The sequence below is a fragment of the Fukomys damarensis genome, unplaced genomic scaffold, assembly GCF_012274545.1.
Source record: "Fukomys damarensis isolate Sample0158 unplaced genomic scaffold, DMR_v1.0_HiC HiC_scaffold_1, whole genome shotgun sequence".
NCBI lineage: Eukaryota > Metazoa > Chordata > Mammalia > Rodentia > Bathyergidae > Fukomys > Fukomys damarensis.
The window spans coordinates 26,804,697-26,817,459 of NW_022900913.1; the positions used below are offsets into that span (position 1 = coordinate 26,804,697).

At 37.2% G+C, this 12,763-nt stretch overlaps 1 protein-coding gene across 1 annotated transcript in view; it reads left to right on the forward strand.

Moving 5' to 3' along the window:
• The window catches only part of Ttc23l (tetratricopeptide repeat domain 23 like), a 43,340-nt gene that overhangs the window by 8,719 nt on the left and 21,858 nt on the right, over window positions 1-12,763 (forward strand). The window contains 6 exon segments of the mRNA XM_010605496.1: window positions 3,970-4,041; window positions 4,044-4,122; window positions 5,792-5,917; window positions 8,394-8,571; window positions 10,975-11,047; window positions 11,050-11,082. Coding sequence (XP_010603798.1) covers window positions 3,970-4,041; window positions 4,044-4,122; window positions 5,792-5,917; window positions 8,394-8,571; window positions 10,975-11,047; window positions 11,050-11,082 — 561 coding nt within the window.

A 12,763-nucleotide genomic window follows, 5' to 3' on the forward strand; every position in this document is an offset into this window, starting at 1 on the left:
TATATATGTGTGTGTGTGTGTGTGTGTGTGTGTGTGTGTGTGTGTGTGTGTGTGTATATATATATACATATATATATAGTGTTCTTTTGATATAGAAGGGACTTTTATTCCAGGCTTGGTCAAGCACACCTAACCCAGCACTCAGGCTGAGGCAGAAGGATAGCTGTGACTCTGAGCCCAGCCTAGGCTACATAGTAAGTTCAAGGCCAGCTTGAACTACATAGTGAGGCCTGTAACCAATATACAGTTCATGATACTTTTTGCGATGAATTTTAAGTAGTATATGCCATAAAAATAATTATCACAAAGTGGGAGAAACAGGACATGTTTTAATCATAAAAAGTTATTTAATACTTGAAAAAGTTGGAAAACATTTGCCTAGCACAATGGGCTCCAAACTCTTCAGAGCTTCCTTAACAAAAAAAAAATAACCAAACAAACAAAAAAAACACTCCATACATGTATATTTATTTCAAAATGTGTTCAACAATATTAATGTGTTATAAAATATCATAAATAGCTATAAGGTAGAAAAAAGAATAGGATTAAAAAGATAACACAGACATTTTGATTTTTTCCTTATGCCTTATGGTGTCTTACATACCTATGGGAGAGTATGCACCCTACTTTGGAGCCAAGGTGGATTCTGAAAAGGTGAAAAAGATTTTCCCCTTAGGGTTTACTTTAAAGCATAATAGACAGTTTAAATCAAGATCCTTGCTCAGTTTGCTAAGTCCCATTGGTCACCAGTTAGGCTTTTTCATCAGAAGGACCACAGTGTGGTGCATGGTAAACAAGAAACTGTATAATTAATTAGCTGCTGAGTTTAGAGGAAAAATATTCTTCCCAGAGAATTCACACTAGCCACAAGCATTTTGGCAGGGAAGAGAGGGGCCTGAAAAGTCTTGAGGACCTTCTCAGAGCCACTTCCTTAAATATAGTTGTTTTGCTTTCCCTTTAAGAGCTGAGAAGAAGTGTTGTGCTTGCTTATGGGAGGCATTTTCTTTTCTTTCTGTGTGTTTATTTATTTATTTATTTATTTTTGGTGGTGGTGGAGTTGTTGCCTTAGTAGGTATTGAACCTAGGGCTTTTCACATGCTGAGTGTTCTACAACTAAGCTACATTCCCATCCCTTTCTAAAATATTATATTTTGATCTGGGCATGCCAGTGATCTCAGCACTCTAGGAGGCTGGGATAGAACAATTGAAAATTTGAGCGTAATCTGGGCTTCACAGGTTAACTTTGCATCACAGTCTCAAAGTAAAAAGGGGTTGTTCAATCAGTTTAATCAGTTTAATCCCCGGTACTGAAAAAAGTATTATATTGAGATGGTCTAGTTACTGAAAGTTGCCTGGGTTGGCCTGGAATTTGATCCTCCTGACACAGGAGTAGCTGGAATGAAAGGTGTTGGCCTGGAATGGTGTATGGAGCTGTATAGTGCTTCTCCATGTTTACCTTTCTTCTACAGACCCAGGGAATCATCTGATTTTGGTTGCTGAGCTCTTCCTCACTTGTGGAAAACAGCATATTTGATCAAAAGACTCCACTCCCTACTTCACTTGGCTTGTAAAGTAGCAATCCTAGCTCCTGATGTCCTAGGCAGAGTTTTCAGTCAGATTATTAGATGTTTTGTTTTTCATGACCTATAAAAACTTGCAAATACCTGATAGATCAAGTCCAACCTGCTCGCTTTGTCATCTACTATAGTTTGAATAGCTCCTTTCTCTTCCACCTTCCCCATCTAAGGACACAGCAGAGAAGCCCAGTTAGATGACTGTGACTTGCTCTGGAACTTCCCAAGCTCCAGAACTTCGAGAAATAAGTATTCTTTACAGTCAGTCTTTTGGATATTGTGTTATCACAATATAAATATATTTTATTAACACAATATAAATAGAGAGCATTCAAGACTTTATTTTACATATCCAATGCATACATTATATATCTTTAAATTCAAACTTCTCCTTCAGAATAGTCTTCTTACTCCCTTTCCTAACACTCCTAAGATAAGTCAGCCTTGTGTATACAAGTGCACACATGCATGAATAGACACACACATTGACACACTTGCTTATTCTATTTTCTATGTCCTTAGGCTGTTTACCTCAAGTGGAAACCCTGCTACTTCTCCATTTCAAAATCCTATCCACTCTTCAAAAACAAGATGAGTCCTACTTCTAATGCAAATATTTTACTCAGTGTTTTTTCAGGTGTAGCCCTCAGACAGTCTTCATTAATATCACCTAACACAATTGTGAATTCTCGGTTACCACCTGAGACCTTGTTGCTCATTGTAAATGTGCATCCTTGGTTTTTACCACAGTGTTTGTAAACTGTAACTACTGGAAATAAGGCTCCAGAATCTACACAGAGCAGTTTTAGGGGCACTGTTATCTGATGGGCTATGGCCTAGAACACAGCCTTCTTAAACAGAGTCCATTTCTCTCTTCAATTCATTCCTATAAAAAAGATGTCACTGAGTGATCTACAAAAACTAATTGGATTCAGGCTTAAGGCTTTGTTCTCTTTCATTGTTGTAAATTAAATCACAATATTAGTGAGGTCTTCCACATTTAAAACATAATGAGGACTGCAGGCCTTAAGGCAAGTCATTCCATAGCCCAGTTGCTATGGATTTGCACCCATGTTGTGAAACCGATCTCTAAAGGCCAAAAACAAGACAAACTGTGTAGAATACAATTAGGAATGTAGGGTAAGGATGAGAGGTGCATTAGGTCTAGTTGGCAGGTGTGAATGTGTTTACCAGTCCCTGGGTTCCTGCAGAAAGAGGACTGAAAGTGAATTTCTGCCATGGGTTTTAGTATAAAAGAACTGAACAAGGATATTGTGCCCTCTGCTGGCCTTTCTCTCAGGACTTCTTTTCTTTCTTTTCTTTTATTTGTACAGGAGATGGAACTCGGGATCTTAGGAGGCAGGTGATGGCACCACTGAGCTATATCCCTAGTTCTTCTTTCCCTTTTCCATTAGGAAAGAGAAAGAACATGAGTTAGGCTAAAATATGAGGAAGTAGTACTATACATTGAATGTTCCTAAGTTTACCTCTGTTAAATAAAGAGCATAAGGCAGGGTGAAGGGCGCGTGGGGACAAGGGGAAAAAATGAGAACCAAGACCTGGCATGTAAAGGTACAAGATCCCAGTAATGAATGTAACTGTACTGTCTACTTAGAATGTACCAATAAATTAAATTTTTTAAAAAAGAGCATAAGTGCCCAGGAATGCCAGCCTTTACCTAGAAAGCAAGGAGAAACCCCTACCAGTTCTGCCTAGTGTTCCCTTTGTCTTTGTAGTGAGGAGTCTCACTGCATTAAGAAACTGGATTCTGTGTGTGTGTGTGTGTGTGTGTGTGTGTGTGTGTGTGTGACCAATTAGTACCACCAGCTTCATCTTTGATTGTAAAACAATCCCAGATGGAAATAATTGCATTCATAAGCCCTTATATTTATGGAATGCCTTTTCCAGAAAGCTCATAATACAGTACTGTATGGCATAACTTAGTTTGTTCCTGGATTATCTCCATGTGCACAGTAAAGAGCAGCTTATATAACCACTGTTGTTCTTTGCTATTTGGAGGGTAAAGAAACTTTGCAGGTTGACATTAGTGGCAAAATTAGAGAGGGGACACGGAGGTTGTACTCCTGTCTGTATCAGTGATTTTTTTTTTATCAGTGATTTTGAAACAGGTCCACAGACTATTTCCAGAAGCGCTGCATAAGAACCACTTGTGGGATTAATATTTGAAATTCCTGGACTCCATTCTTCTCGATTCCTCTGACTCAGTAGGTCTAGGGTGGGGTCCAAGAATCTATATTCTTTATAAGCATTGCAGATACCTCTGATTCACAGCCAAATTTAAAATCCACACTATAGACAACTCCCAGAAATGTCTTGACTGGAACATGCCTTTTTAATATCTTTCTTCTTGCTCCTCACTCTATACCTTCTATAGACCTCCCAGCCTAAGCCAAGAAACATGCTGAATCTGCCAAGAGCACACTCTTGACCTGGAAGGGAAAAACAGCCTCAAGGAGAAAAAGGAAATCCTAGAAGCTCTGGTCATGTTCTACTATACTTTGGGGGTGGCCTGGCTGCTACAGAACCAATATCCTTTCCTTCCCAGATGGGTCTGGTGATCAGGGCCACAGGCTACACATGCCGGAAGGGTCATTTCACATGGGAGAATAGGAGATGAAACCATGTTATTGTAGCTGTGTTCCAACATCACAGGCCCCCTACATACCATACTTACATCCACCTAGAAAGATATGTATTTTCCTCCTGTGTCTATTCATGTAAGCCCTGAGTTGAGCACTGGGAGGGAATTAATTAGTAACACATTCCCTACCCAGTTGAAAAATTTCCAAGTCTGACGGCTCTTTATTGAGCACCCAAGAAAGTTAACATTAGCAATGTAGATAGTGATAGTATAGGAATGGAAAGCGATGGTAATTTAGAGTAAAGTGTGACAGACTAGGTTGTACAATGTGATTCCCTAGGAAGCTTTAAGATTTAAAGGGTATGGGCCCTACCCCAGGAATACTTAGTAGCCCCCAAAGTGTTGGTAATGTGCAACCTAAAACCACTGATTTAATACATTTTTGATCATTTTAGGTTTTGTTGTTGTTGTTGTTGAAATACTATTGAGAACATTGCCAACCAACAAAAATAGATAAATGAAGCAGTTTTATACAACCAGGGGGGACCATGGTATATGCCTGTGTTAGCTTTCCACCATTATGGCAAGTACCTGAGATAATCAACTTATAAATAGATAACTTGTATTTTGGCTTACAGTTTTAGAGTTTTAGAGGTTTCAGACTATAATATGTTGGCCCCTATACTTTTGGGCCTGTGGCAAAGCAGTATATCATGGTGGAGCACATAGCAGAGCAAAACCCCTCACCTCATTGCCTGGGGCAAAAAAGAGAACTGGATGAGAGCCCACTATCTCCTTCAAAGATATGTTACCAATGACCTTGTAAAAAATTCCAGCACCTCCCAGTAACACCTTGCTAGAAAGCAAGCTCTTTCCACGTGGACCTTTGCTAAACCCTAATACCCAGACTTATGGTAGTACCTTTGCTCAAGAAGTTTGTGATTTTGATAGCCTTTTGATAGCATTACCACTTGAAAGATACTAATAACATTTATAGTCAGGAGCACTCTGAGCCCATGTGCTTCCAGTTCCTTCTCTCTATACGGCCCCCCTCTAGTTTTTGGTTCTGTTGCTCAACTTCCAAAATGTGATGTGGCATTCTCCATCATACCCTTATCAAGGAGTCTATGAAAAATGTGGGAAATAGAAGGGTATTTGGGAATTAAGGGGATTTCTTTCCTTCTATTTGCATCTGGCCCAAAACTCACTCTTCTTGGATTTTTAAAAATGACCCAGAAAGTCCCTTGCAGCATAATTAGTTCCTCTCTTTTACCATTCTTACAAAACAACATGGGAAAAATGAGTAACTGTTGTCATGCAGTAGATGCTGCAAAAGGAAATTTAGTACATTTACAGTTTCCTTTCACTCCTGCAAACCCTCATCCACTCCAGACACAGATTCAGGCAAGCACTAAAGGAATTCCAAGACCTTGTTCTTTTTCCAGAGAATTCTTTCTTCTTGACATACACACAGGGAGAATAAAGAGCATAGTTAAATAGCCATTTCCAAATACTGCTTTATTTTCCCAAAGGGCCGTTTCATTTGCCTTTCAACTGCAGTCCCTATGCAGTGGCGGCTGGTTTGTGTGCCTGGCATTTACCTTGACTGTTTCACTGGCAGAGAGGCCTATTTGAACCTGCAGAAGGCAGACAGAAACATAAATGAGCTGAAAGAATTGAACAAGGAAGATGTTTGTGGATTACAGATCTCAGAGAAAGACCTTACAATTGCATTGGGCAGGTAAGATCTGGACCTAGCAAAGCTGAAGCTTTACAAATGAGAGCTGGAATTACATGATGTTCTACACTCTAGAAAGTTATTCAAAACAAAAAGCCAAGACACTCAAAATGAAAATAAAAGAGACTTACATTTGTCAAATGTATACTCTGCTCCAAACTTACCACGTACTGCTGAATTTAATCCTTGTAACCACCGTTGACACAGTTTCATTAAAGAGAAGACAAGGACAAGGAGTCTTCTGATGTTAAACAAATTGTGTAAGGTAACCTATCTTATTAGTGTTAAATCTGTAATCTAAACTCACTGACTTTTGGACATTCCTTATACTGCCTCTCACGCTTCTTCTAGGACTAATTATATGTTTATTTTCCAAATGATCTGCTACTTTTGCCCACTTTAAGAGTATGACATCTTAGGGAAAGAAACATGAAATGGAGATGCTTAATTGGAAGCCATGAAACCTGTGAATAGCACATGTGTTGTTAAGGGAAGTTCTGTTCGTTATAGAAACAAAGTTCATGGAATTTGTTCAAGCCAGAACAAGTCTTAACTGTTTTGCAGTTGAGTTAGGGATCCTCTGAGAATCAGAATATTTAGAAATGAGAGTGGGCCTAGGTTATCAGAGGAAAAAAAATAATGAAAAGTTTACCTTTCTCTAGATTTTTCAAATATCTTTACATCCTTGAAATCAGTCTGTTTCCAAAACTGTAAGTATTTGGCATATTAGAGCAGATGACTGAATAAATGAAATGCATGCATCATGTCTGCCTCCTCTAAACAATCATGAATCCTCAAGTCAAATGCAAAATGATGGGGAGTTGTTGGAATGTCCAGAACTAAATCAAACCATTGACTTAAGTCCATAGGGCCATAAATTAGAGTCTGATCAATCTGTAAGGCTGTTACACAGGGCAGTGGTTAATTTTTTCTGCCTTATGTGAAGGAAAGCCTTGTTTCTTTGTCAGAAGGAATCCTAGTGCTTACTTCATTCATTTATTCCATGATATTTATCGAGTACTTTGTGCATGCACTGTTCTAAGTGTCAGAGGCTAACTTATTTACTAGATACCATTCCCAGTACGTACATAACTTATTTATTCAATCCTCTCCTTAGCCTGTGAGTATACTTTTTATTATTTTTCATTTTACATTTTACTTATAAAGTACAGAACGATTAATTCATAGTGACAACTAATAGAAGAGTCTGGGTTTTAACTGGAGCATCAGAATTCCTTCTGTACCACACTGAATTATACTTGATATTGACCAAATATCTAGTGAGGTTAGATACATTTTCCTATTTTGAGGGTAGGGAAACTGAAGCAAGAATATTTGGATCAGGCAACTTGCTAATATTGCCTTACAAGCTCTTAATGAGAGCCACTATCATTCTATATTCTGGTCTTATGGTCAAAGGAAATAATGTTCTGATTGATTAAAAAATATTTTTAACAAAGAATTATGGAATAACATAATAGTGCTCTTTTCTATATTAATCCTAATCTTCAAGGAAAAGATAAACCTCCCGGTTTGAAACAATTGTGACTATTGCTAGAATGACAGTGAAGTAATTTTTTAAAATGTACCTTGGGAATACAAACATAAGGCAAGGGGGAAGAATGAAGTAGTTCTGAATATGTGTCTACTATATGTTAGGTGAATTTACATATTTAATCTTCACAAGACTATCATTTAGATATGTTTAGTTGTGCTTTATTTTCAAGGAAATATTGGCTCCTAGAGTTTGATAAAGTTATTAACCATCAGAATAAACTTTGATGTACACTTGTTCTTGATATGCATTCCTGTTTCTGAAAAGATAATCACAATAAGATACTATCTAAAACAATTATGCTCTCAGTTTTGTTGTGGAAAATTTGAAAATTCAGACATCCAGATGTAACTGATATGAACATTTGCCTAGCCATTTCAGTATCATATTTTAAGTTGTCTTATATATTATATTCATTTTATTTTGATTACCTCTCCATATTGTTAATCTAAAACTAAACACAGTTCTCTAAAGTATTTTAACATATGATATTCCATAATTTATTTAGCCACCCTCTCCCTTTGGAGGATAGTTACAGTGTTTTCTCTGTCATTTCTTATCTAAAGTAAATCAAACAAAACAAAACAAAAACTTTCTTTAGCCTGAAAGGCAGAGAAACAGAAGTAATACAATTTTATTTTGATTTTAGAGAGTCTGTGTTGGATAAATTATTCTATCTTCTGATTTACCAGCTACCATTTTTTACCATTTACTTTTATATAAACCTTAGATGATAGCACATCTCTATTAATGGTTTAAATAAATGGTAGGCAGTGGAATTTGATGGGTAAAATATAGGGTCGTGGGAGTCTATTTACAATAAATCTAGATTTTTAAGCCAGATCGTTCTTTGAATTTTAGGATTCATTCCTATGAGTCTGCAAAGTAAATCACCTCTCTGTGACTTCATTTCTTTTCTTGTAGAGCCTCCCTGGCTATCCACAGGTTGAACCTAGCTCTGGCATATTTTGAAAAGGCAGTTGGCATTGTTATTGCTGCCAAGGGTGATGGCACATCAGATCTGATCAAACTGTATAAGGAGATTGCTTAAATAGAGCAGTTGAGGAGGAACCACAAGCAGGCCATCCAGTACTTGAAACAGGTTGGTGAGTTGGCTGGAATCCCGGCAGAGAGTAGCCTTGTTTGCCCCAGTCCCCAGGGTCAGGGAAGTTTGGGCTTTTCACAACATACGAGGGGAATTAGTTCCATTTTAACCCTAACTTCCCTCCAGATCTCCATAAGTGTCCATCAACAACTTTAAGTGACATAGACAAAGAACATTGACTCAGGTGAGCATAGCGGCTGTGTGACCTCATTAGGAGACAGTGCTTCCCCACCCAGGTTTTTTCCCATCTTTCGGTGCTGAGAAGAGGGAACCAAGTGTGAGTCTACTCCAAGGAAAAATTCATCAAAGCAACTGAACTTAAGTCTTCAACAAAGAGCCATTTAAACAAAAAAGAGTATTTTGGTACAATGCTTTCATTTGTCCTCTATACTAATCCAGCTAATTGTAATTCCAAGTCTGAGGTTAAACTAACAAAAAGGAGTTTCACTTGGGGTAACTAATTTCACAATGCTCAGGGGGAAAGAAACCAACACATAGGAATCACAGTTTAAGGTATGTACTTTATGTAGCGTATACTTGAAACTACTAGTTAAATTCCCCTTTTTCTCTTCTAAATAAGAATTCTGCTTATGGCTTCCAGTATCTTCCATAGCCTCAAACTGGGCAAAACACTTCCTGTAGCATAGGAAACTTATTGCAGACAGTCTGACAGTCCAAGACTGTAAACATCACGCAATAGAGAAATGTTAGGGAATGCTGCTCTGAAGGCAGCACTCTAGGGCTTATAGAGAAAGCAGTCTGAGTTTTGAGTTCGGTTCTTTCTGAAAGCAGTGGTGAGATCAGAATGGATAAAACAATAAATATCAGTGTTTTTCAACAACAAAAATCATGAGTTGAAATTTATGGCATGTTTTTATTATGTGCACCTGAGGATGAATTAATTCATTTAATCCAGATGATAACCCTGTGCAGTAGATACCAGTTTTACTTCATTGTAAGGAAAAATGAAGCACAGAGCTTAATGGCTAATTCAGCTAAACCTATACAGCAAACAGGTGTCAAAGCAAGGACTTGAACTCAGAAAACTTGATCTTGGAGCCTGTATTTACAAAAACTCCACTCTTGCCTCTAAAGTGTTGTCTCATATCCCTTCAGGCCCCTGAAACACCTCAGAGTTTGGCCTATGAAATATTAAGCAGGGTGGCTTTCTTGCTGTTGGGTATAGACTAGATACTTCTACTTTTCTTTCTCCTTCCTGTTACTCTTTCCATGTGAACACACACACAAAAATAAAAGTTTATATTTCTTCAATGCTTTCTATTTGCCAAGTGGTGTCCTAAACACTTTACATATATGTATGCTATTTATAATAACCCTTTGTGACTTATGCTATTTTCATCATCCCTGTTTTGCATTTCAAGAGGCTAAGAAGTGACCTACTTTATATCACAATAAATGGCTGGGTTTTGATAGGGTTTCAGGTAGTATATTTCTAGGGTCCATGCTTTATAACTGTCTTTAATACCAGACTCTTGAGAGGCTGAGCTAAGGTTATAATTTTATTTTTTTCTGTGAAGCCTAGTAAAAATAATATTAGCTAACATTTATTAAAAACTTACTAGCCAGGGATTTAGCTCAGCGGCACAGCGCCTGCCTGGCAAGCATGAAGTACTGAGTTCGATCCCAGTATGAAAAAGAAAAAAAAGAACTTATCATGGAATTAGTACTGTGCCTAGTGCTTTGTATACACTGATTTATTTAATCTTTCTTAATTAGCAGAAACCATATTTCTTCGGCATAATAAGGCAAAAGGACTTGCTGAAAACTCATAGCTACAAAATAACTGCTCTAGGGCTCAGAGTCATTTGTTATGGTTTAAGTAGGAATTGTCCTCCAAAACTCAGGTTTGAAGATTTGATCGCCAGTGCAGCAGTGTTCAAGGAGATGTTGATCTCATTAATGGATTAACTCAATGATGAATTTGTAGCTGACTGGGCTGGTAGGAGGTGGGGCCCAGATGGAAAAAGTAGGTCACTGAGAGTGTGCCTTTGAAAGGTGTATCTTGTTCTAGACCCCATTTTTCTCTCTCTCCCTCTCCCTCTCTCTCCCTCCTCCCCCCTTCTGGGCTATCATTAAGTGAGCATCTTTCTTCTACCACCCCTCCCACCATGATGCTTCTTCCATGCTATAGGCCTAAAGCAATGGAGTGGGCCAACCAGGGACTGACAACTCTTAAACCATGAGCCAAAATACACCTTGCCTCCTTTAAGTTGCTTCCCTTCCCCAGGTGTTTAACCACAGCAATGAAATGAAATACTAAACCATCATCCTTCATCTAACTCCCCGATTAACTGGCAATTCTGTGAAACAGATTAGAAATTCCACAGTGAGTTTCTAACATTTGAGTAGTTGCCCTGTCATTATTTTCTTTTTTTCCAGGCTTACTCTATATGTGTTTCTTCCTTCACTGAAATCAGCCCCCAAACTGCAGAGGCAGGCACATTATTAGCCAAACTTATGCCATGTCTGGAGAGCCCCAGCACAAGGGTAGGTAGAAAAGTTTCTTTGGAGTTATTATTTCCCAGTGACTTACGAAAGCATATTAGTGAATGATGTATTTATAAGTAAGATTATAATTAGCTATTCATTCCTTCTATGGAAAAATTAAGATAGTTATGATTTTATATAAAATTCATTACGCATTGATCTGGAGCTGGTGATATTCCCCAAATTAGAGCATCAGAACAATAACATCATATATTTTCTGTTTCCTTTATTCCCTTATAACCTCAGCAAAATTCACATTTATAAAATGTATACATCATACACACTATGAATATGACTTGTGATATGTTGGTTTTTTAGGAAATGCAGTGATCTAAAAAGAAGCCATTAGGTCCTCCTCCCATCTTCCTACACTCTCAATCCCTTGAACCTTCCTCTGGCTTACTAAAAATAATGTTTGTAGCAGTCAGAATTTTCTTGACATATTCAAAAGTGAGGTCCTGAAAAGCCTAAAGGAAAGCCAAGTGGTTAATTTGTCCTTCAGCAATAGTCCCTTGTCTGGCAAGGTCATCTTTTTGAAGTGAATGGCTTGGGAGAGATATAAAAGAACTGATGAGGGAAGAATGTATCGTTCCCAGCTGGCTTGATAAGATTAGTAGACCCTGATAGAGTCAATGCCCTCTCAGAAAGAATGTAGGATTTGTGAAGAAAGCAATTAGAACATTTTTAAATATCTATTTTCTCTTCCTAAAAGTAATCCATTTTGGTGATGCTATTTTCAAGTTATAGGAGGAAAAGGAAAGAAGGAAAGAGATTTGTAGAGATTGTCTTATATCTCACATTTTTTCATTCTTGTATTCCCCATATTGTTAAATGTTTCTCCAGTTTGAAGAAGGTTTGACATGTTAATGGACACTTACTCTTTCTTTTAAGTAGAAATGTTCACTGAATATTTTCTGATTGTATCTTCTAGTGAATTGTTTTCTCCTTTTAAAATTTCCTTTTGTATGATCACAGTGTGTGAACTCCTTGTATAGTAAAGGTTTTTTTTAAAAAAAGTAATGTTGTTATAAGAAATTTAATATATTTATAAATATGTAGAAATGTTTAGCTTTTTATCTGAGAAAAAAATCACACATAATTTTGGGAGATTCCAAAGGCTTACTTACCTTTTTCTTGCATACTAACTTAATGTAAAAAGGAAACATTTATTTTTAGGTCACATTACTCATTAAATTACAGATATATCAAAATGTTGTACATTGAAGTTTACAAATCAGCCAGAAGAAAATATATCCTGGAATGAATTTACTAAAATTAAAAATTAGAGGAAAACTTGAAGCACAGAAAGCTATATCATGAAAGACAAGGTTAAGAGATTAAATTACAAAAATATCTAAAACTATGTCTGTCACAAAGCTCTGTAAATTTAAAACAACTCATCCAGTATAAATGGATAACCTGAATAGATCCTTACTTTTCAAAAAAAAAAATGAATTTATAGTTAACCTACCAATAAATCTCCAGGTGCAGAGGCATCACTGTGGAATTCTACCTAGTAAGTATTTAAGAAAGGAATAACACCAATTCTACATAATCTCCTCCAGAAAATACAACAGGAGGGAACACTTTCTAACTAACTTTGTGAGGCTAGCATTACCCTCATACCACAACTGGGCAAAGACATTACAAGGAAAGGAAAAAACAAACAAAAAAAAGCATT